The following is a 25232-nucleotide window of genomic DNA, read 5'->3' as shown; positions in this document are numbered from 1 at the left end:
CTACTTTCACTTTCAATTCAAAATGTTGAAAGCAAGGTTCTGATTGGCTAGCAGAAAGGTCGTCTGAACGTGACCCTCTATAGGTTGTCTCCAGATCCAATGTGTAGCATTTAATAGGAGATGGTTTTAATGAGACTGATAATTAAGAAGTTTATTATGTTTTATTGATATGATGCTAGTAGACAGTGACCCCCAAAATAGTGGGATGTAAACCCACAACTCCTGGGTCGCATACAACCCACTACAGCTCTCATCTGTTTTTGAAGCACAAAAATACATTTCACAACATGTTTGCTAACAAAAGGACTGGGTCACAGTATTAACTCGAAAAGGAGAATGGGACAGACAGAGAAGTTGTCAATAATTTCAAAATCCTTGACCTAACCATACAACTAACGTTACATACTATGTATTCCAACAAATATGTGTCTCAGTATTCAGTTGTATATACAATACAACCACTATAATTGTATATTAAGACGACACCTGAATAAGCCAAAAAGTGTTCCTTATTTAATACAGGTGGTCTATACTGACAAGAGGGCCATGATGGCTCTAGATCACTCACCCAACTTTCACAGCTTGCTTGAACAGTTTTGGTAGAGGGTACCGCAAAGAAAATATCTGAGTAATTACTTTCAAATAGGGCCACTGTTTTCTAACACGAAGATTTTTAAAGTTTCAACTACATAAATACTTTATTTATTTGTTTGGGTTTTACGGCACACCAACACAGTATAGGTTATATGGCATCAAACAGGACTACAAATTTTGGTTCCACATCTCATTTACATCGAAATAAAAACATGAGGTATGGAACACTACATAAATACAGATGAGTAATGACAGAAATACAGATGAGTAATGACATTGATTTTTTGTTGTTGTTGTTTTTCTTGCTTTTATTTGGGGGCGGGGATGGGGGGGTGAGGCGAGGGGGGTGTAATGTGGGGTGTGTGGAGGAGTGAGGGGGTTAATGTTGACAGTACCACTTGCATCAAGAGACCACGTGGGGAAGGGAAAATGATGGTCTCTTAATGATGGTTAATACAACATTTATCTATTCTATAATGGTCTCCAAATGCAAGTGGTCTCTCTTGAGCAAGAGTTCGCACTCAAGCATACAATCTTTATTAGGCTGGGCAAAAAGTTTATATTCTAACTGAGGCCTGGGCCTACAACACATCTTGCTATGGTGGTAATTAGTTATTTTGAAATTCCACCATAGACAACCAAGTTATTAGCCAGAGAAAAAATTTTCAAGTACACAAAAATACAAACACCTTGATGGGACATGGGTAACTCTATATTCTTCCCCCAACCCACCTGCAGTACTAGATATCTACCAACTATTCCACTGGTGTAAAGGTCAGTTACATAATCTCCCTGCACTGACCTGGTCAACAAAATCTGACCACACAACTTTATTTACTAACTATTTACTTTCACTATGATGACCTCTGTGTACTGACCATAAATTCTTTGACCAACATATTTAGAAAATGGTCAATCAATCAAGGAAAGTCAAAGTGTAGCCTAGACTTGTAGCCGGCTTTTCAAACAGATCCTTTAAGTTAGTTCTTGGTCTTATCAGTTACACAGTATAGTAAAACTTGTTCAAACAGCTCCCTAGGGTGAATTAGAAAGTAGTCTGAATATTGAAGGCCTGTGTTCATTCAAGATTCAAAAACATTGCAAAATGTGGTCACTGTTCACATATGGTCATTGTAGCAAAGATTTACACTGCATTTCAATAAAATTTATGAACAAAAAGCTTTAGTCACAGTTAGCCACTAATAGGCTGAATACTGCCGAACTCAGTTATCTCAGTATGCAGAGCATAAAGACTTTCGATCCAGAGGTTTCCAGTTCAATACCCCACTAAAGCGGTAGTTTTTGGTGTCTTGTGGCCAGAAAACAAAATAACTCACAGGCCACTAGTCATCCACCTCTGATTCATGTGAAGAAGTCGTCTGCTAAATTGAGACCAAGCTGAGTACTGGCACTAAATCCAGATAATTAACAATAATTTCCACGTACAGAAGACATCGACGGCTAAAAGCAACACGTGAACAAGCAAAATGCTCTAGTTATCCAGGGTTCAAGCCAGCCAAACAAAGAAATGAAAGAAAAGCAGCCGAGCACCACAGAAATTGATGGAGTAAGCATGTGCGCTCAAGACATCGATGCTAGAGAAAGCACTGTTTTGTTGAAAACTAGCTTTAACCTCAATATATCAGACAAAGCCATGCATACAGTACAGGCTATGGGCGGCGGTTACCGCCAAAATTAGTAAATATACAATCCATTCATAAACAAGTCAGTCAGTGCAATACATTTCAATATCGTCTAGTTCAAAGCTCCATCCCGTCCAATATATTTACACTCAATGCATTGTATTTTGAAACCATTTAATACAAAACTTCATTCCATCCATTTAAACATGAAACGATGCATTGAAAAACTTGTTGCGATGCACCGTAATATGAAATCATCCAATAAAACATGAAACCATGCAGCTCAATGTGAAGCCGTTTAACACAACGTGAGTACGTGCAGTGTCAGATGAAATGATTCATTACAACTTGACGCTGTCTAATGCATACTGACACCGCTTTGAGTAATTAAGAGCGGTGTATAAAAACTTGATGCCATGCAGTCCAATGTGAAGACGTTTAACCCAACATGAGTTCGTGCAGTGTAAAGTGAAGCGATTCATTAAAGTTTGGCACCGTCTAATGCATACTGAAACCATGTTGTGTGATTTGGAGCGGCGTATCAAAATTTGATGCCATGCAGCCAAGTGTGAAACCGTTTAACGAAACACCAGTATGTGCATTGTAAAAGGTTAATAAGACTATCAGTTCATAGGTTTGACATTTCATAAATATTGATTCTGGATCAGTTTAACAATATGTGCTTTCTGTTGCTTTAACGTATGTCAGGGTTTCACCTGGCAGCTATGTGTAACTTTTATTTACACTGTCTTGTGACTTTGGAACATGGGGCTAAGAGTGAGGTTAGGTGCACCATAAACCTGTTTAAACTCCCCAGTGGTGGTTTTGCCACTGACCGTTCCAAAACGGTGCCCCACTGTGTTCCTGTATTGTTTGTTTTGTCCTTGTGTGTTTATTTTGTTTGTATGACTGTGTGGTGTGTGAGTGTTGTTCGTGTGTGCCTTTGGGGAGGCTGTGTATTTGGAACGTGGCTTTCCCTGCTGGATATTCTTCCTTGTTTTCACATAAAGATATATTGAAATTTATCCTAAAACCGACTTGTGGTAAAAATCTAACATTTAATTTTAAACATTTCCTGCGATTTATCTGAATATTTAAAGGGACCTTATTTCGTGAAACATCTTTCTTCTTAGTTAAAGCTTTGTCAGAAGTATGCTTCGTGAAACAGAATCAGTAAAAGAAAACATAAATGACAAAATTGAGTTAATTTTTAATCCTATGAAATTTATGTTTACATGTTTATGCTTTTAGACAGTATATCAAACTTACATGTACTTCACAATTTTTGTTTGTTGTTTTTTTCAGGGTCGGGATGGGGGGCGGGGGGTTGTTTGATTGTTTTTGGTTTAACGCCGTTTTTCAGCAGTATTTCAGTTATGTAACGACAGGCAGTTAACCTAACCGGTGTTCTTGGATTCTGTACCAGTACACACCTGTTCTCAGCAGGTAACTGCCAACTTCCCTACATGTATCCAAAGACCAATAATGTATATTATAGGTCTTTGATGAATCTGAGGACGAATGATGTGAGACACAATGTCTTTTATCAAATTGTCACGGAGAACTTAGCCAAGCCCGGGCATCGGACTCGCAACCCCAAGATCTGTACATCTGCGCTCACCCTAACTGAGCTAAGCGAGCAGGTTAGAAGTGGAGAGAGGGAGGGCAGTGGCGGCGGAAAATCTTAAGCCGTTTTTAAACAGTCCTTCATTTAAGTTGGACAGTCATTTTCCTTGATTTCATACTAGTATTAACTTTATACCCACAAGTATCTGCTACGTTCGCTCGGATCCCCTAACATGTCGTATGAAATCCAGGAAACTGACTTTCCAACTTAAATGAAATATTGTTTAAAAATGGAAAAAGACCCTGTCCAACCAAAACAACAACAACCAAAAAAAACATAAGAAGAAAGATGTTTCACGAAAGTAATGTCCCTTTTAATATTCAGATAAATCGCAGAAACTGTTTAAAATTAAATGTTAGAATAGTACCACAAAGTTGGTTTTAGGACAAATTTCAAGATGTTTTTTTTTTTATGTAAAACTGATCCATAATTTTTATTTATAACAGGTCAAACTCGTGTTTCGTTAAACGGTTTCACATTTTGCTGCATTGCATCAAATTTTGATATGCCGCTCCAAATCACACAACATGGTGTCAGTATGCATTAGACGGCGCCAAATTTTAATGTATCGTTTCATTTTACACTGCACAAACTCATGTAGCGATAAACGTTTTCACACTGGACTGCATGGCATCAAGTTTTAATACACCGCTCTTAATTACACAAAGTGGTATCAATACGCATTAGACAGCACCAAATTGTAATGAATCATTTCATCTTACACTGCATGTACTCACGTTGTGTTAAACGGCTTCACATTGAGCTGCATGGTTTCATGTTTTATTGGATGATTTCATATTATGGTGCATCGCAACAAGGTTTTCAATGCATCGTTCCATGTTTAAATGGATGGAATGAAGTTTTGCATTAAATGGTTTCAAAATACAATGTGTTGAATATAAATATATTAGACGGGATGGAGTTTTAGACTAGACGGCGTTGAAATGAACTGCAGAGACTAACTTATTTATGAATGGATTGTATATTTACTAATTTTGGCGGTAACCGCCGCCCGTAACAGGCACTGACTAGTTATAACAGGCTACCTATTTACATGACCTTTATGTACTAGCCACCACTTTAAGTACCTTGACCAATTTGGCTCCTTGGCAAAATTACTAGGAAGTCAATAAATATATCTATAAGCAATCTTGCAATAAATTGAAGCAACCCTGGTTTAAAACTGGTCTCTTATCAATCCCTTTCAAATCATTCAAAGGAAACTGCTTTATAAATACCCTGATCTAGTTCACTATGTCCATAATCTAGGTCATCTCACTAGTGCCCAGATCAAGTTGCACTTTTACCTAGAACAGTATTTCGAAATTGCAAATTTTAAGTCCCATAATTCCACAGAGAAAGTTATTGTCTAGATCAAGTTTCACATAGATACTTCCCCAATACTTTATGACATAATATTTTGCTTTTCCTAAAATTCTGGTAGAAATTTAGTTAAGGAAGCAAAAGTCTGTTTCATAGATAGAGGTACCAATTAGAAATGTAGGTTTTACAGTCAATTGTTTTTATTCTTTTGTAAATACCTCCAAAATTAAAAAGCTGTACATTTTTACTTCTACCAATTAATTTTTCTGTTTCACAGATCAGCCTACTAGGCTATTAAAGCTTGTACTGATAATTTACTATAAAGTGAAGGATAACATTTCCTGCTGTCAAATAACAAAGACATGTTATGTAAATTGTCTCTGTTTAATTAATTATCACATCAACATACAAGACTTAATGTATTATTTAACACAAATATCTTGCTGACAAAAGTGCAAAAGAGTCTAACCTACATATTGGTAGCTTGATAAAGCATTTCAGTAAACAAACAAGAGCTGTCAGTGGACAGCGCGCTCGACTATTCTCAGTGCTTGATAGTATAATATAAGCTATGGGTAAAACTTTAACATTACAATAAGCATATTCTAAGTCGAAAAGGGGCCATAATTCAGACAAAATGCTTGACAGAGTTGCCTCCTCCTTTTTACAGACTGGAGTCATGATGGTAAACAAGTATGCAAATTATCAAAGCAATATCTCAGTGGACTTTGAAAATATTTGGGGTGGTACGCAAACTTTAACATTATATTCTAAGTCGAAAAGGGGCCATAATTCAGTCAAAATGCTTGATAGAGTTGCCTCCTCCTTTTTACAGACTGGGGTCATGATGGTAAACAAGTATGCAAAATATCAAAGCAACATCTCAATGGACTTTGAAATTATTGGAGGTGGTACGCAAACTTTAACATTACAATAAACATATTTTAAGTCGAAAAGGGGCCATAATTCAGTCAAAATGCTTGATAGAGTTGCCTCCTCCTTTTTACAGACTGGGGTCATGATGGTAAACAAGTATGCAAAATATCAAAGCAATATCTCAATGGACTTTGAAAATATTTGGGGTGGAACGCAAACTTTAACATTACAATAAACATATTCTAAGTCCAAAAGGGGTCATAATTCAGTCAACATTTGTGTGACGCTCACACTCACGGTCATACTCACGATCATGCCGACGCCGGGGCGAGTAAGATAGCTCCCCTATTCTTCGAAAGTCAAGCTAAAAATGCCTTTAAAACATAAAATTTCAGAAACAGTATGTTCTCTACATATCAATCTTTCAATTTTACTTAACAGTTTTAGCCCGCTGGATGGCCTCCTCACATGAAGTAATTTACGGCCCTAGTGAGGCTTGAACCCACATCAATTTGAAGTCAGCGACCTCTGGTTCATAGAAAAAATAAAAACAAAACAAAAGAACACAGTCACTTACTTGCTTCCATTTTTAATTCCGGGAATATTTGTTCCATTAACTTCTCCTGGCATTGTGCTCTTTTTTTAATTGTTAAATTTCTGAAATGTTTTTTTCTTACTCTAAGCACACTATACAAGTTCCTTAAGTTGCTTTGTAAAACGTTGGATTTTATTTTTTCGTATTTGCAGTATCTATAATGATAATCGTGTGTGGATGTTACGAATTGTTACTGATTTTCTGAAAATATGGAAAGAGTAATGTGTCTGAATCTACTGATTATGTTAAACACTATACTTAAACAGTTACACTATAATTAATAATTCTGTTTTGAATATTAGTAAAAATCATTTGTATAATTATATATTTTCTAATCATTTTTTAAGAAATAACATGTTATAAATATGCTGTCTGACCTTCTGATACTAAATTACCGGTAACAAAAGTCGAATAGAAAGAACTTATTAAGAACAAAAATAAAAGCAACTGCAGTTTCAGTTTTCGAGAAAGGCAATAATTATTGTGGAATTAAGAATCTGATTAAATTTTATTTCCTCTATAAATTTATAATTAAAGCTGCCTTTAGCAATTATACAATCTCCAATTATAATATTAAATCATGACCTCGTCTCAAGACAGTATTAAATTTGACAAATAATTTTCCCTTAAAATTGTAGTTAAAATTTACTAAAATTTTGGCCCATATTATTTAAAGTTTTAAGTGTAAATAACCTTGAACGAATTATTTTGTTTAAGAAGCTATTCTTGACTTACTCTTACACAGATTTGTGACACATTAAGAATGACAGACTGTCTATTAACTAATATGTCCCAAGTACAAAACATTTTACATGTTACAATACAGCCACGGAATACCGTTATGTGAAAAAGCCTAGATATACATGTATATAACCTCGTGTATATATTATTTTGTCAAAAACTAATGTCAAATTAGCAGATATGTGACTTAATGTCAGGTTGTTATGCAAATACTACTGTGTTTTTTGTGTGTTTTTTTTTTTTTTGGCTTTATCTTTTTGATAACTTGACAGTACTGTCACATTGGTACTGCCATGTTTACTATAGAAAGTAGGAGATAACAACTGTATTATAATATTTGATTAAAAAGTAAGGAAGACCCCAGCAGCACAGTGGTAATGAGCAGTGCCTCATAATCACTACACTGTTCAAATCTGACATTTGCCATTCTTTTTGTTTTGAGTTTTAATTTTACATATTTTAATATGATGTAACAAAATATTCAATGCAGTCTGTTCAGACCTTATATGCTGGTGTTTCTAAAAAAAACCTGTGCATAGTACGTGTTTACAAATTTCAAGGCATTAAAAGCAAGAAAATAAGAAAGTACAACAGTAACCTTAAAGTGTTCTAAACAACTTTGATAAAGACATAGTTTAAAACAAGAGCTGTCACTAATGGTGACAAATGCTACCCCCGCAGCGCCTTGACCTTTTTCCTGGTAACCTTGACCTTTGACGTGGCGACCCCAAAGTCAATAAGTACTATTAGCAAGTGAAGTTTGAAGGTCCTGGGTGAGGTGGTTCGCGAGTAAAGTGCCTTCATGCAAAAAGTTAACATTGGCCCCTGTGACCTTGACCTTTGACCTGTTGACCCCAAAGTCAGTAGGTGTCGTGTACTCAGTGAGTACTATTAGCATGTGAAGTTTGAAGGTCCTGGGTGCAGTGGTTCACGAGTAAAGTGCCTTCATGCAAAAAGTTAACGTTGGCCCCTGTTTTGTTTTTGTTTGTTTTGGGTTTAACGCCGTTTTTCAACAGTATTTCAGTCATGTAACGGCGGGCAGTTAACCTAACCAGTGTTCCTGGGTTCTGTACCAGTACAAACCTGTTCTCCGCAAGTAACTGCCAACTTCCCCACATGAATTATCAGAGGTGGAGGACTAATGATTTCAGACACAATGTCGTTTATCAAATAGTCACGGAGAACATACGCCCCGCCCGAGGATCGAACTCGCGACCCCGCGATCCGTAGACCAACGCTCTTACCTACTGAGCTAAGCGGGCGGGCTCGTTGGCCCCTGTGACCTTGACCTTTGACCTGGTGAACCAAAGTCAGTAGGGGTCGTGTACTCAATGAGTACTATCAGCAAGTGAAGTAAAGCGAGTAAAGTGCCTTCATGCAAAAAGTTAATATTGGCATCCTGTTTATTAAAGCATAGGCTAATATTTAAATGAATTATGGGTACACTGGCATAATGTGAAAATATTTAAAAACAATGTCTGAAACTTTAAATTATTTTATGATAAAATTATTTCATTAAGAAACCAATAAATCTATTTTAAAGTAGATCAATACTTTTAACTTAAAACTTTACTGTACTTTTCAAAATATAAACAAATTGTTGTTTCATCATGCATTTAACTCATAAAAAAACATAAAAACACAAACTATTTTTAAAGACACTTCATATCACATAACACACAATGTTATACGCTCAGCTTTAAATAGCTCTCATGTTAATATTTCATCATTTTCAAGTTAAACAAAAACTTTTCTGTTTCACTGGCATTTACAAGTTAATTTCTTCTTAGAAAGTAACTGATTTAATTATTTATCAGTTTTTTATTAAGGTGAGAAGAACATGTTTTCAATCTGTTTAAATATAATGTCATTTGTAAAAAGCCTTACTATCAAATTAAAAAATAAATAAATAAATAAACATGAAGAAAATTAATTTTTCAGTCATGATTAAATTAATACCTTGTTTTTATATATTATATTAATATAAATTATCAAATAATCCTATATCCACAAGTTTAACTGCAATCCTGAATTAATTACAACTGACACATGAGATTTCACTTCTGCTCTTGCGTCACTCTGTACTCCTGTCTAGGTATACAAATGTCAGAACGATTGTTGATACAGGGGGATCAATATCAATGTTGTAAACAAAGCACAGACCAATGAAAGTGACTGATACATAATGTATACTAACACACCTCCAGTATAAGCCAATCAGAACATTTGTAACAATCTCAAGGCAACACACCTTCAATTTTTGCTATTTATATCTTACAAATCATTACCAAGGTCATTCATACTATTGACGTATTGAGCATAGAATTGATTTTGAATAGGGTTAACCTTGCCTGATCAGACATGTAGATTTGACAATGCTCAGCTAATCTAAATTATTAACATTGTATTCTGTTAATTATATCTTTTTGTAATTACAAATATGCATTAATCCGTATAGTTCTTGGTAACAGGTTTTTTAGTACATACATAATTATAGGACTATACAGCTAGAACCCCTATAGTTACATAGCAGGACTATAAACAAGTGCTTGCTATTCTCCACGTATAAGCTTTATGAACAGAATCTCAGTTCTACAACTACTATTGCATCAAACAAAACGAAGACTTTTAACTAACATAAAAACATCTATACATAAATAGCAAAATCTTACATGCCATTGATGTTCTGTGTTTCGGCAAAATCTTTACAAGTTTTTATTGTAGTGATCATTAGTAGATTTATAGGCAACTTCCAACAACCTTGCTGTTGGGTAAATTATCCCTTTAGCAAAGTGGTTAGAGTATCTGCCAATGGATCATGTTAGAGGTTTGGGGTTTGCTCCCGAAAGAGACCTTTAATTGGTATGACTCATGTGCTTGGCATGGAGGGCAGGGTTTTCCCTGACTCACAAATCCTGCATCATAGTCGCACTTTTCTGAGAAATGACCCGTAAAAATAAATTCTTGCGTCACAGTGGACGCAATTTCTTGAAAATCAAAATCGGGCCAATTTTGTTTACAAAGAGCGATTTTCTGAAAATGTACTTTCAGTTTCATAATTATATGCAGACTGCGTCACCAATTTACTATATTTGCGTCGATTCACATTTCACAAATTTAACACCCAGTCCGATACTTTGACTGATTTACACTTTGTAACAGTTGTTATCACTGCTCGCTACTTGTACCAGTCTGCTGTTTACTAATAAAAACTAAAATGGCTCAAAAGCAAAGCAAGCTGACGATGTTTATGACGTCGTCAGCAGCAAGTACAGTTAGACCCAGCGGTTCATATCACCTGTTTCTACTATAACACTGCTTGGTAAAAGTACTAAAACCTATTTCAGCACATATCAGCTGTTTTTTATCATTTTATTCAGTGACAAATCTGAGGAAACACTTCAATCTGTATAATCACTACTAGTATAAGTTTTATTCAACATACCAAAAGTATATCTGCATGACCCCTAAAATTTGGAAATGACCCCCAGATGTGAAACACTGGGGGTCACTATGACCCTCATTTTCAAAAGTCAATGGACAACACTGGGAGGGTCATTCTGGAGAGCTAGTAATTAAACTCTGAAAAGCAAAGAGGGAGAAGTGTATCCACAGAAGCTAGGTTTATAAGTCACTTCCAAGAACCTTGCTGTTTTAACCCTTTTAATGATGATCCGTATTAGGAAGATCGACATTCTAACCAAACTGCATGTTGTTAGAATGTTCGCCTACAGATCACTATATGCCTGGGGTAAAATCCCTGGTAAGGACCTTAAGCTTGTTATATGTTCTCCATCAGCCATACTCCCTTGGCTTATCAAAATGGCTTATTTCAATATCTGATATTTTATAGTTGCCACAATGCTCTGACTGGACAGCACCCTACTTTATCTGTTGTCCCTGAACATCCTATTATTTGGACTAGTTCTCCCTGGTTTAAATGTGAAAATATATGCCAATAATAGTCCCATATCTTCTACTGCCATTGGGAAAACCCATAGAATCATAAATTATATTCATAGGCGTTTGACACATGTTTTCGCGATAAAATTAAGCATCATGGTGTATTTACATATATGGTATGTTTATTGAATTTAAAATAAATTACCCGTTGTATGCAACCATTCCACTCATTTGTCTGCAAAATATGTTGACTTCTGATGTGGCCATAGCGAAATTTGAGGTCCGGAATTCTGTGTAAATTATTGTTGACACTTCTCTGTTACTTTTCGGCTCAATTTGCGTTTTCTACGGACATGCGGTAGTACCTTCAACTAAACCACATATGATATGGGTGCGCAAATGAACCAGGAAAGCTTCTGGAAATTGTGCTGTATCTTGTACTCAAATGAATAACAGCCTTCTTTTAGAAGTATGAAAAGATGAGAGGCATCGGGGAAGAATCACGTAACTTTTGCGCACGTATCTTATAGATTACATTTAGCTTGACGCCAGTGAACGACATTTGAAGACTTCCTTAAGCTTAATTGAACGAGAAAGTATTTCAGCGTACCATAATGCTAACAAAATGACGTTAGGGACATATCTAGACAATGTAACGTGCGTGTTCATCCTGCTAATACCGATATGGTTCCTGCGAATTGTTTTGGCGTGCAATGCGAGTAGTGAACTTTTTCCGGCATATAAGCCTACAGTCTTATAATGGGTTCCTTAAAAATATGTTTTAAACATTATACATGTAGATTTTGCGCAGGTCTGTGTATACAGTGCCTAGGCCTACATGGAAATTACCCCTGTAGCCAGGCAGTTTTCTTTATATATGTAGCGGGTCTAAATGGCATGTGTGCCTCGATAGGGTGGCTATTATTTAAATAAGATACGGGAATTCAAGTTCATCGTTATAGTATTTTCGGCAAAGGGTAGCCTTACTCATTTTGCTTATCGGGATGACTTTTTTATGATCTGATATTTTATAGAACTTTGTGACAGGGCAGCGACAGTCAAAAGTTATCACGCTGTCTCGAAACGTCCTTTTTATTTGGACTAGACAAAGGGTAAAACTGGACGGTTATGAATACAGGCAAATTGTAAATGGCCCACTCACCCAAACTTGTACATTTTCGACTTTAGAAGCCAGAAAAATGCTGATAAGTACGGGGAAATTTCCGTTCGGGAAGTCAATCAATGGGGTTTTCCTTACTTCCTGAACTTGAAACTCGATACTGAATATAGTAACTTGCTGTAAAATCACCCTTTTTGAGGTCACAATAGCCTAAATAGTTTTCCCTATATATTCTATATAAAACTGACCTTTTTCAAAGAGCTACCAAACATAGCTAGACCCATTTCAGATAACAAATCCTTACCTCATTTTAAAGAGTTATGATAAAACTGATATAAAATAAAGAGAAAAGTAGGGGTCATGTATCTTCTAAGAGAGATTTCTCTGGTCACATTTGCTTACTGTAAACTGACATCAAAATCACACTGCTGTGACCTGGAAGTACTACTCATACTAAAATTGAGCTTGACTTCACCAAATACAACCTGCTCTCCCATTTTTCCTACCAAAATGTCAAAAATACATCCACAATGAAATTTAAACAGAAACTAGCCTCAATTTAGACCTTTGTTGCCATGCCAAGTGAAAAATTAGTGTTCAAATACCTGGCAGCCATTACGCGATTAGACCAGATGGCTCCCAAGCTGGTTCCTTTAGTATAGTTAATTCAATTCAATTTTATTTCGATCATGGCATATTACATGCATGTGATCATGACAACACAAGTAACAAAATATAACAGTCAAGAAACAGTTACATAAACACATGAACAGTATCCCCTTACATAATAAGATAATGTAGTTAATTGTTACAAGCAAAGAAGTATAAAATATTTTTATAGCTCTTTGTTACAAGTATCAGATTTGAAAATATTTTGCCTAACATTAAGTTACTAAATTATCTAAATCAAAAGAAATTTTACATGGAGGATGAATATATCGAAAAGCAGCCAAAATAATTTTGCAAAATAAAGCTAGTTTAGTAAGTTTTGGTCTATTATTATTGTTCATGAGTTCCTCAAATTTGTAAACATTAGTGCGAATTCTGTAATAAGCTGCAATGTATTTCTTTCTGTCATCATTAAAATAATTACATTCAAATAAGTAATGAAACTCATCCCCTAGAGAATTGGAATTACACAAATGACAAGAGTCTCTGATTTTGTTCAATATTCATATATCGCCCTTTTTCAATTGGCAATTTGTGATTAATAGTTCGAAATTTGCACAAAATAAAAGCTAAATTACTAGGAAGTAAATCAAGGTATTCTTCAAAACAATGGTTTGTCTTAAATAATCTGTATGTCAAACATTTAGAAGAGTTAAAAACATTGCTATTCCAATTCTGCAAAAACTGATCATACAACCTTGACTTCACTAAAGATTTGAAGTGAATAGTGTCATTTTCAGATTGATTTATAAAATACTCAGATAATCCTAATTCATCTAGACATTTTTCAATAGAAGATATCCATGGTGACTTGATAATATTATTAGAATGTAAACTATAAACAGTGTTATATAAAACCTTACATATCTTTTCCTCCTTTGCATTAATAACTTTACTCCAATAACATAATAATTTGGATTTAACCAGTAAGCTAATGGGTTTTATACCCAATTCATCAAAAACCATACAATTTGGTGTGGAAGGTTTAAGTTTAAGTATAAACTTACAGTATTTTAATTGGAACTGTTCAATGATTCGAATATTCTCAAAGCCCCATACTTCCGACCCATACAACAAAATAGGAGTAATCATAGAATCGAATAAATGAATCTGAATAGAAATTGGAAGGTTAAGTTTGCGAGATTTTGTAATTAAAGCGAACATAGCTTTTCAAGCCTGGTCAACCAGTCTTTTCTTTGTTTTTGAGAAGTTACCATTATAATTAAACTGTACCCCAAGATAAGAGAAGTCTTCTACAAGATCTGCTTCATTCACAAGGCCCAGTGCATAAGAATATGCATGGTATCATTAAATTAAATACACCGTTGTAAACTTAAGAAATGTATCTAAACTTCATTTCCAAAGTTCCCGAATTGAAAACTTATTTCTGTGACTTCCCATTCGAAAAGTTCATTATAAACTAGTAGATTTATATTGAATGGTTTTTCTTCCATAGAGTTCATTAATTACACGAGTGATACTAATAAAACACTTTTTAACATTGCCCCGCTTGGTATCTGCTGAAACAAAATAATATTTCCAGATGCTTCAACGCAAAGCTTTCATATGGACATAAACAAAAACCTGAAAACAAAAGAAAAATCTGGTTGGATAGGGGTCATAATTCTGACTGAATGCAATATAATGTAAAATATACATATCTGTGTTCCCTATACAAAATTTAATGATAGGATTGAATCTAGAAAAGCCTATCATTGTTGTTTAACGACCGCACAAAACCGCCTGAGTGTAGATTCATTTGACCTATAGCCTTGGATGATATCTTCTCAAAAGTGAACGAAAACGACCGCAGGGAAACACAGAACAAAGAACCTAAAAAGACAAGTAAATTATTAAGTCTCCTTTGGTGCTGATAAATCTCCAAAACACATACTCTACCAATACCATCAATAAGCGGTGCATTGTGCGCAAGCGTAGAGGACCAGAATTACGTGTTGTACAATTGTCTGCCGGTTGAGAGTAATATTTTGATAGTAGCTTGATCAAGATGTTGCACCATCCACATAAGTGATACATCATTTACCACTGAGTATAAATCTTTGCAAAGAACGAATTTTGCAGAAGCGATATTGTGAATCTTCTGCAAACAACACAAAAAGCAAAACTGACAAAATAATCGATTTTTGATGTAATATGTTACGCTAATCAACTAGGCATTGATAAAGACCAGTTTAAAACCTCTGCTTACATACATATATCAAGAGTGGTCTATAAAAGAAACTAAGTCTGGAGCTGGTAAAAGGCAGACAAAGGTGAGATCAGGCAAAATATTATCAGCTGTGTCCAATATGAGCAAATGTACGTGTTGTTAAACAGGATGTAGACACGTCTTTGTTCTTCGACACATTGGCTTTTAGCACAGACCTAGTGTGGAAGTTGTAAACGACAATACCTTCCCTTCCCCTACAGCACAAACTCTCTTCAGTAATGTTGGAGACAGCACAGCAATTCTGGTAATTATATATGTGTTTTTACATGTGTCCAAGCCCGGGTATGCGGTCACAATTATTTTTGTTTGTTTGTTTGTTTGTTTGTTTTGGGTTTAACGCCGTTTTTCAACTGTATTTCAGTTTAGTAACGGTGGGCACCGGTGTTCTTGGATTCTGTACCAGTACAAATCTGTTCTCCGCAAGTAACTGCCAAATTCCCCACACGAATCAGAGGTGGAGAACAAATGATTTCAGACACAATGTCTTATCAAATCGTCACGGAGAACATACGCCTCGTCCGGGGATCAAACTGACGACCCCGTGTTCCGTAGACCTGCGCTCACCATATTGAGCTTAGCGGGCGGTCGACTTTTTGTTCTTAGTTCTTGAATGAGTACTGAAATAATGAATTAAATACATGTATTCTTCAACAACACATAATAGATCTGATCATTGTTCGATCAGGAAGATTTTATCGTAGTAGATCAGGGCTTCAGGGACTATGCAGAGCTACTTCAGGATGTATGTATACGGGCTCAAAAGTCATAATTATGACAACATTTCTAAACAAAAGCTAAATTCAAATGACAACAGAGGATCGAAATGCATCAAGACGTTATGAAAGTACGTTGGAATTTAATCCTGGCTTATAATACGTACTATAGCAACATGCCCCTCCCCCAGCCCATTCCAAATCCCCCAGCCTTAAGAAAATGAGAAAGTAAAGAAAGAAGACCTGGACATGAAAACTACTAGTATAATTTAGAAAGCTGTATGTGACAATGGAAGCGAACTTCCCGAGGTTGCAAGAAGAAATAAGAGGCTTAACGTTTGATGTGAATCAGCTCAACATGGTTGAAATATATGCGCTGGAACACTTGATATGCCGAACGGATTTGAGCTATTTTTGAATAATGATGATACAATTTTGCAATGAAAGGGTTTGGCTTGTATTAACTCAATGTGTTAACTATGGGCTGGTTGCCATGGGTACAACCTACCAGGTATTGTTCATTTCATGGTAAATAACATCGGGTATTTTTCTTGAAGCTCCGAGATGGGACAAGCCATAACAGTCCCCACGTCTTTCACTTTTTGCGAAGGTTTTGTCATTTTGTAACGCAGTTAATCTCCAAAAAGTTTTTTTATGGAAACAAGAAAAAAGGCCACGTTTCAAAAAGAAGTCCCCTCTAACATACACACGTATACAGTTCTATTATGCAACAGTTCTATTATGCAATAAATTGTTGTATACAGTTCTATTATGCAGTAAAATGATGTATACAGTTTTATTATGCAGTAAATTGCTGTATACAGTTCTATTATGCAATAAATAGTTGTATACAGTTCTATGATGCAGTAAAAAGCTGTATACAGTTCTATTACGCAATAGTTCTATTATGCAATAAATTGCTGTATACAGTTCTATTATGCAGTAAATTGATGTATACAGTTTTATTATGCAGTAAATTGCTGTATACAGTTCTATTATGCAATAAATAGCTGTATACAGTTCTATGATGCAGTAAAAAGCTGTATACAACTCTATTATGCAACAGTTCTATTATGCAGTAAATAGCTGTATACAGTTCTATTATGCTGTAAGTTGCTGTGTACAGTTCTGTTATGCAGTAAATTGCTGTATACAGTTCTATTTTGCAGTAAATTGCTATATACGGTTCTATTATGCTGTAAATTGCTGCATACAGTTCTGCTATGCAGTAAATTGCTTTATGCATTGCTAACAATTTAATAATTCTTATATATGAATTCATATTTAGACGGAAAATTGTCAGCCTGTCTAGGTGTGAAATAATACTCTAATTTCATTAAATTTTGTCTTACTTTTTATAAAAAAATGCATCGAATTTTTTCAACACGTCTCTTGGAATGTATGAAGAATGCTAAAAATAAAATGTTTTGGAATGAAAACTTGTTTTATGACCATAATGCTGGAGTTCGATAGAGTACAATCATGAGAAAAATACGCTTTCTTTAAAACTTTCCAGCGATTGTAAGTTAATGATTTTCATTGAAGATTTCTATTTATTGTTTGAATACATTATAAGTAAACTGAAAATAATGCTTGCCAAATATGACTTTATGACAAACTGAACAAGAACGATCAAAGTCATATATATTTATAGGACAATAATTATTAGTTCAGCCGTTGCGTGTTTATGCATATATAAACTCAATTAGATCATACCATGTACATGATGTACCTATCTTAAATTTTTGGAACGTCTTTATGTGCAGTATATACAACAGACAAAGAATGAATAAGCGCTGATTAGATCTGGAAAAAAAATATCTTGGCTCGCTAGCTTTTTTTTACCTCCATAAAAATCCATTCTGCACCGACTGAACAGATAGTTTTAACGTCCCCGGTGTGGAAGACACGAGACTGAACTGTCCGTCCGTCCGTCCATCCACCAGACATTTTGTGTACTCAACTCCTACTACAATTTCATCCAATCCGAATGGAACTCGGTGTACATCATCATCATCATGAAAATATGCCATGTCCCCTTCATCATGATGATGTTCACCAAGTTCGTATTATTGGGACTTTCATGACGGATTAGTATTTTTTGAGAGTTGCCCCTTTTTGGGCTTAGTAATATTTGACTCAACTCCCCCTACAGTTTCCATCCAACATAAATGAAATCTGGTATACGTAATCAACATGAAGTGGATTTAGACTTTCATGTTAGACTTTAATTTTTTAGTTACGTCACTTTTTTAACTAAGCCATATACAACTACATATGTTCCTTGTGCACTAAACTCCTGTTTGCAGCGAGTGGACATGGTATCTATGTATGCACGTATTGCTGGAAATTTCATGTCCGTTTTTTTCCAGTTGGCTTTTGTTTTTTATATTTTATTCTGTCAACCATTTTAAGCGGCATGTTGACAACATTTTCGTTAAAAATTGTTACATAATAACTACGCTTGATGGCCGCATACCTAAATTGTGACTAGGTTCCAAGGTAAGACGCTAGCCTGTGGTTGGTTGACTCTGCGTTCAATGTTGGAACTGACCAGTAGTAAAACTTCATCCTGAGAATGGTCAGGACTGGTCAGTATTTTCGGGACTGAAGTCAAAGTCCTCGTCCTCAATCACAGAATTGCAAGTTCTTTTGTGTTTTTGAAGTGATTTCCATAGAATTAACATTTGTATAGACAAGAAAAAGCAAAGTGGTCAGGCACATGGGTGCTCTGAGTTTAATGACTTATTTTTGTGACCTAGGACCAAAATTTTATAAAATTCCATACTAGAGAATAGTGATAATACTATGGGGTTTTAGATAATTTTAGCTCTGAAACACAAAAATAAGTCAATAAACTCAATCCACCCATGTGCCTGACCCCCTTGGGAAAAAGTATTTACGACAGTTAATCAGATTCTGTTGTCCGCGGTATAGATGTCCCAACCATGACGTTGTCGCTTTGAGATTTGATAACACAGCTGTTGCAATGGTTCTATCATCCAGCAGAAACACAACTGACTAAATAATGCGTACCTAATAGTTTATCAAGGGACTTTATTAGCGCGGATTAATAACTATTTCAAATAGTTGTAATGTGGCGTAAAACACAATGTAACCCCTACTGACAAATTCCAGCATTAAACAAGAGGGTCATGATGACCCTGGATAGCTCACCTGGGTAATATGAGCTACATGTTTCAAATGTCAAACTGATGCTAAAATATTAAGAATGTAGGCCAGTAGGTCACATTTATGGTCACTGAAAGTCAGTTTTAAGATCGGTGTGCAAAATTGTACATATCATCCAAATTTCAAGGCTGTATCTTAAAAAACAAGAAAGTAGGTCAGTAGGTCACATTCATGGTCACTGAAAGTCAGTTTTAAGATCGGTGTGCAAAACTGTACATGTCATCCAAATTTCAAGGCTGTAACTTAAAAAACAAGAAAGTAGGTCAGTAGGTCAAGGTCACAGTAGGGTGACCCCTAATCACGTGAGGTCATCAGGTAATTATACACAGACTAGGAAATATTATCTGATAATTTTTGAAGTATTTTTCCTTTATAACTCATATAACAAGTGACTCCCTGGGCGGGGCCTCTTTTCATCCCAGGGACATAATGCGAACAATCTTGTTAGAGAACAACTAGGCAATGATACATACATAATATCAAAGGCCTAGGCCTTGAACTTTCAGACAAGAAGATTTTTAAAGTTTTTTCCTATATAAGCCTATGTAAAACTTGGGACTCCAGGGTAGGGCCTCTTTTCACCCTAGGGGCATAATTTGAACAATTTTGGTAGAAGACCACTAGGCAATACAACACACCAAATATCAAAAGCCTAGGCCTTGCAGTTTCAGGCAAGAAGATTTTTAAAGTTTTTTTCCTATATAAGTCTATGTAAAACGTGGGACCCCCTGGGTGGAGCCTCTTTCCAACTCAGGGGCATAATTTGAATAACCTTGGTAGAGCACCACTAGGCAATGCAACAAACCAAATATCATAAGCATAGGCCTTGCAGTTTCAGACAAGAAGATTTAAAAAAAAAACTCCTATACAAGTCTATATAAACCATGTGAACCCCTTGTCTGGGCCATATCTGACCCTATGGGGATTTAGACAATCTTGGTAGAGGACCACCAGATGATGCTACATAACAAATATCAAAGCCCTAAGAACTGTGGTTTTGGACAAGAAGATTTCAAAGTTTTCCCTATATAAGTCTATGTAAACATTGTGACCCCAACGGCAGGCTCATATTTGACCCTAGGGGGATAATTTGAACATCTTAGTAGAGGACTACTAGATGATGCTACATACCAAATATCAAAGCCCTATGACCTGTAGTTTTGGACAAGAAGATTTTTTACGTTTTTCGTTCCGGTTGCCATGGCAACCAGAGTTCTGTATGGAATTCAATTCTTTGAACAATTTTTAAAGAAGACAATCCAAGGAATATCCTGTGAAGTTTCATCAAAATTGGCCTCATGGTTTAAGAGGAAATGTTGTCTAAAGGAAAGTGTGGACGGACGCCGGACTGTGAGCGACCACAATAGCTAAAAACCCCCACTATCTGACAAAAAACAACTCAAAGTAAATCTGTTACATGAACTGTTTACTTTGTGACTTTACCCTTACCCTGCTAAATTTCTGAAATGAACTTGTCCATCTTTCAATTTGGACAGTACCATTAACTATTCAAAGAGGTGCATACCGAGAACTTACGGATTCTGACTTAATGGCGAACAGTGCAGATCATGATCTGCACTGGTCGCAAAGGCAGAATCAATCGTGCCCAGCATGATAAGGGTTAAAAGGATTCCAGTAAATGAAATATTAGTTAAATAAAATGGTAAATATAAGGCAGAGCAGTACTCACATGCTTTTTACGTTATATATTCCAGCCATCTTGCTAAAAATATCTGCAAAAGTTAATTTCCACCTTGTTAGAAGAAGCCCTTACTTATATATTAGATATGTATATATATCTTAAATGTTCATAACGTAGCTGTGTCTATGACTTCGCATGTAATTATCACTTTAAGTCAAATATAGACAATAAGTGACAACGGTTTTCTCACGGATATTGTCTTTAGCACCAATCCAACATAGAATGACCGTAGTACTATTGGTCGCTCCTTTAACCACAGTAAGCTTAAGGGCTTAAAATTAAATATTATATTATTGTAATTATTTTTATTTGCGTAGTTCATGAACTTCTATACTTTACAACTGATCGATTGAATAATAAGTTGTAACGTTTTGCAATAGGTTAAACCTTGAAATATTTAGTGCATACCGATCAAACAAGCCGCGTGTTACGCTAAATAAAGTATAATATTGGCATAATCCTCGAGTCTCACTCGGGGCGTTTGAATTCTTCATGTGAGGAAGCCTTCCAGCTGGCTCAGAAAACCTCGCCGAATGGGCGTAAGGTAGTAAATGACGTAGCTGTCGCGGGAGGGTAATTTGATCACGCTTGTAGTTTGCTCCGCCCAAAAGTATCATTTCTATCAACTACAATGGAAAAGTTAGTTACAAAAGTAAAATATTATGGGAGTTTATTTCAAGGTAATCCTGCATAATACATACACACATGTGCAAGTACACATACGCAGCATATACACTTAAAACTATTTAGATTATAGATTAATAAGGACTACCTAGCCTGGGAAGCAAGTTTGACAATTTCTAACTTTTTTTTCTACCTGCAAAATTGATAATATCAGAAACTCGATGAATGCCTATTAACACTAATTAGCACAAATTAAGTGATCTTTATTGCATAGATATTAGGTATGATTTCTTCTGACAAAGCACAAATATTATCAATGGCTTCCCAGGCTAAGGACTACCATGCACCCCTATCCCCTAGACTTTTTTTCATAGGTACCAAATTGTTCCGAAGGACCAACTCTTTCAAAATAAAAAATGTTCCCATGAAAAAACTCTTTTGAACTATATATATGATTTCACTGTTTCCATGGCAATCGTTCATTTATGGAGAGGACAACCATATAGATGATAATCAGTCATATCTTGGTCAGTTTTGGTGATAAATCAATAAAGATGGTATCAAAATGGAGCTAAGACATTTCGATATTAATTATCTAATTTGCATATTCATGAATATTAATGAGAATGTTACAAATGACAAAATTTTATCAGAAATTATATTTTCTAAGTTTTAAATCAATTTAAATGTACCAAACAGTTTTGATCTGTTCTGAAAGTCTCCCAGCGTTTTCTTAAATAGTATTTTGTGACACTGGTGTTAATTTTTTTACTCCAAAATAGGTATGTTTAGCAAATTTGCATAAAATTAACCACTACCACAACCAACATCTCAGGAAACAAGATACCACTAAAATTTAATAAAATAACATAATTAATTGTTATCAATAAAATAACAATTATGTGAGCTATATTGTTTGGAAATGTAGTTTAAACATCTTGTTTTATTATCATTCAATTATTTAGAAAATATAGATCAGACAGTTTTGATCTGGTCTTAATGTCTCTCAGTGTTTTCTAGAATAGTATTCTGTTACTCTGAAGGTAAATAATATTTTCTACATTAGGTATTTTAGCTAATTTGCATAAAATTAATCTATGCTAAAACAGACATCTCTGGAAACAAGATATAACTAAAACTGAACAACATGATGAAATAAACTTTGATCAATAAAGTTGTGTTATTTGTGCTATATCATATGAAAATATAGGGTAAATACTTATTTGAAAAAGGAATTTGTAACATACTTTACACATGTTATGTTACCATTCCAGTAATCTTGTTTTATTGTATTGTTATTTTCTCAGAAATAGTAGAGGAATATTTAGTTATCAAGTTATTAAATACTCTTCCAAAACAGTATTGTTCCATACTTCTCAAGCAATGAGATTTTTCCATAACGGCGCTTTAAAATACGTTACCACTGTATTTTGCTGTATTAAGAAATATGTAGAAAGAAATCTGAATCATTGTTATCAATATTATGATATCATTGATTTGTTAAAACTTTAAAGTATTAATTCTAACATTCTTTCTTTACTTTTGTCAACCAAGAAATCATCTGAAACATTCATTACACATTAAATGTTGCTTTTTCATTTTGAATTAATGCATCTTTCAGTTTAATTATACTAAATTCAGTTTCTTAATTCTGTTGTTCTTTTATTTGATGGTTTCAAGGTTTCAATATTGTTGTCAATAATTACATTTTACATTGAACATGTATCTTTATGTACATTGATTATGTATTTTATGTATATATTCTGTATATATTAATTATGTATACTAACTATGCTAACATCCATACACTGATAATAGGGTTACAATTTGGGACTGCCTTTCATGGAAAATGTTTTTTAATGGAATATTTATTTTGTTTTGTGTGATTGTGAAGTGTATCAGTTATTTACGTGAGAAATAAAATTGTTTTTGAGTTTCAGAAAAACATGCATTGTATTGAGATATTTATGGGCTTATTAATAAAATATTCACTGTTGAAAAGTAGCACTGAACAAAAACTAAAAAACAAAATGAAATATTCAGGTACTTTAAGTAATGCTATTCAAAACTTCTAGGAAGATACTGAGTGCCTTCTGAACGACACTTCAGAGTTGCTGAAAACATTTTGCAATAGACTTTACGAAGATACTTTAGAAGCAAAGAACAAAACCAAGCAAATAAATACCAGACTCAGTTAGATCAAGTCTGTATATGAAAGGTAATGAAGTGTGAACACACCTTACGCCCCCTAGCACTGACTTAAGAGGAATTCTGTTTTAGTAAACATGGTCCAAAAGGACTAGAAAATCTAACAACACTGAAACCGAGTACGAGGAGACATTTTTACAACCATCACATGGCACTTAAAGACTTTTTCGTGATAGCAAATATTTTTAAGATGATCCTTTGGAAGCATAACAACACAACCAAGCAAAATAAGAGCTGGCTTGATTTGATTGTGTCTGTTCGTTAGATGTAGTGAAATGTGAAATTGCCCTCACACCCCTAGCACTAGCTTAAACAGTGTTCTGTTATAGTAAAATTGTATGGATTAGTTAAAATCTGAATCTAAAATCAGATGAAATGTTTAAAAAATATGAACTGCACACAATTTGAGGCAGCAGTGTTACAAGAATCACATTCTGCACGTCTTGATTAAGATGTGACTTACAATATTTTCATTTTAACGTTACCTAATACTATTACAGCATATTTTCTCTCTTGTTGGTTAGCTGTCACGAATAATATGTTGCTTTATAACATATTATTTATAAAATAGAAAGCAACTGACAAAAGAAGAGATCATAGTCTCTCAAAAAATCACATTATTTTTTATGAATAACATTTGATTACACTTTGATTCTAAGGCAATTTGTATCGTGCTCTCGAGTTTCTTTCTACAGTTGAACTTTTGATAAAGACAGGTCATGCCTTTGTCATAACCTTTGGTACGTAACTTAATTGATAATCAAACTTTATTTGTTATGATTGATGCATAGCTTCTCTTAGTAGTGTTTCTCTTAATGATCCGGTATATCCAGGAATATTCCACCACATAATACAATTTAGTCCTTGTCTGTTCAATTTAAAATATCAAAAATGTATTTTGTACATTCTGTCATTCTTGTAAATGTTTCAAAATGACTACAATAGTCTTCTTTTTTCATATCTATAAAGTTTTATATATTTCTTATCTTGATTTGGTATCACTAAAACAGTTTTGTTAACCTGGTAAAAGTTTTAAATCTAAACTTTAAGCTTTAAGTTTTTACTTAAATACCTGCATATTTTCTTTTTTTGTTGTTGTTAGTTTTGGTTTAGCACCGCTTTGCAAAAGAAATTCAGTCATGTAATGTTGAGCAGTTAACCTAACAAGTTCCCCTGGATTCTGTACCGGAACTACTCAGTTCTCTACAGGCAAGTGCCAAGTTCTCCGTCTTATACAGGTGTAAGTCTACTGACGTCAGACACGATATCTTTATTGAATCGTCACGGAGAGCAAAGACCTCATCCAGATATCTGACTCAAGACCCTATGATTCATCCTACCGAGCTAGGGTTGGTTTTGTATAGTTCTTATAATGCTACTATTTCTAAAATTCAAAAAATTACTTTTTATAAAACTTGATTTTTACTCACAAGAAGACTGCACATAGCTGTATGATCGTAATATTATGAACG

General features: G+C 34.8%; 1 protein-coding gene across 8 annotated transcripts in view; it reads right to left on the bottom strand.

The window, feature by feature from the left end:
• The window catches only part of LOC128557762 (purine nucleoside phosphorylase-like), a 48821-nt gene extending 27780 nt beyond the window's left edge, over window positions 1-21041 (bottom strand). The window contains exons 1-2 of one of the 8 annotated variants that reach the window (XM_053545979.1): window positions 11508-11649; window positions 6641-6859 (exon numbers count right to left, since the gene is read on the bottom strand). In XM_053545979.1, coding sequence (XP_053401954.1) covers window positions 6641-6693 — 53 coding nt within the window. In that variant the 5' untranslated portion in view covers window positions 6694-6859; window positions 11508-11649. Of the gene's footprint in view, window positions 1-6640; window positions 6860-9358; window positions 9562-11507; window positions 11737-20916 lie in introns of those variants that run through there. The other 7 variants (XM_053545977.1, XM_053545976.1, XM_053545978.1 and 4 more) reach the window with 7 other exon arrangements.
• Window positions 21042-25232: the final 4191 nt, after the last annotated feature.

Source organism: Mercenaria mercenaria, chromosome 6 (assembly GCF_021730395.1).
Source record: "Mercenaria mercenaria strain notata chromosome 6, MADL_Memer_1, whole genome shotgun sequence".
NCBI classification, from domain to species: Eukaryota; Metazoa; Mollusca; class Bivalvia; order Venerida; family Veneridae; genus Mercenaria; species Mercenaria mercenaria.
Note: the sequence above shows the minus strand (reverse complement) of the source record. Positions and strands in the feature narration are given on the sequence as shown.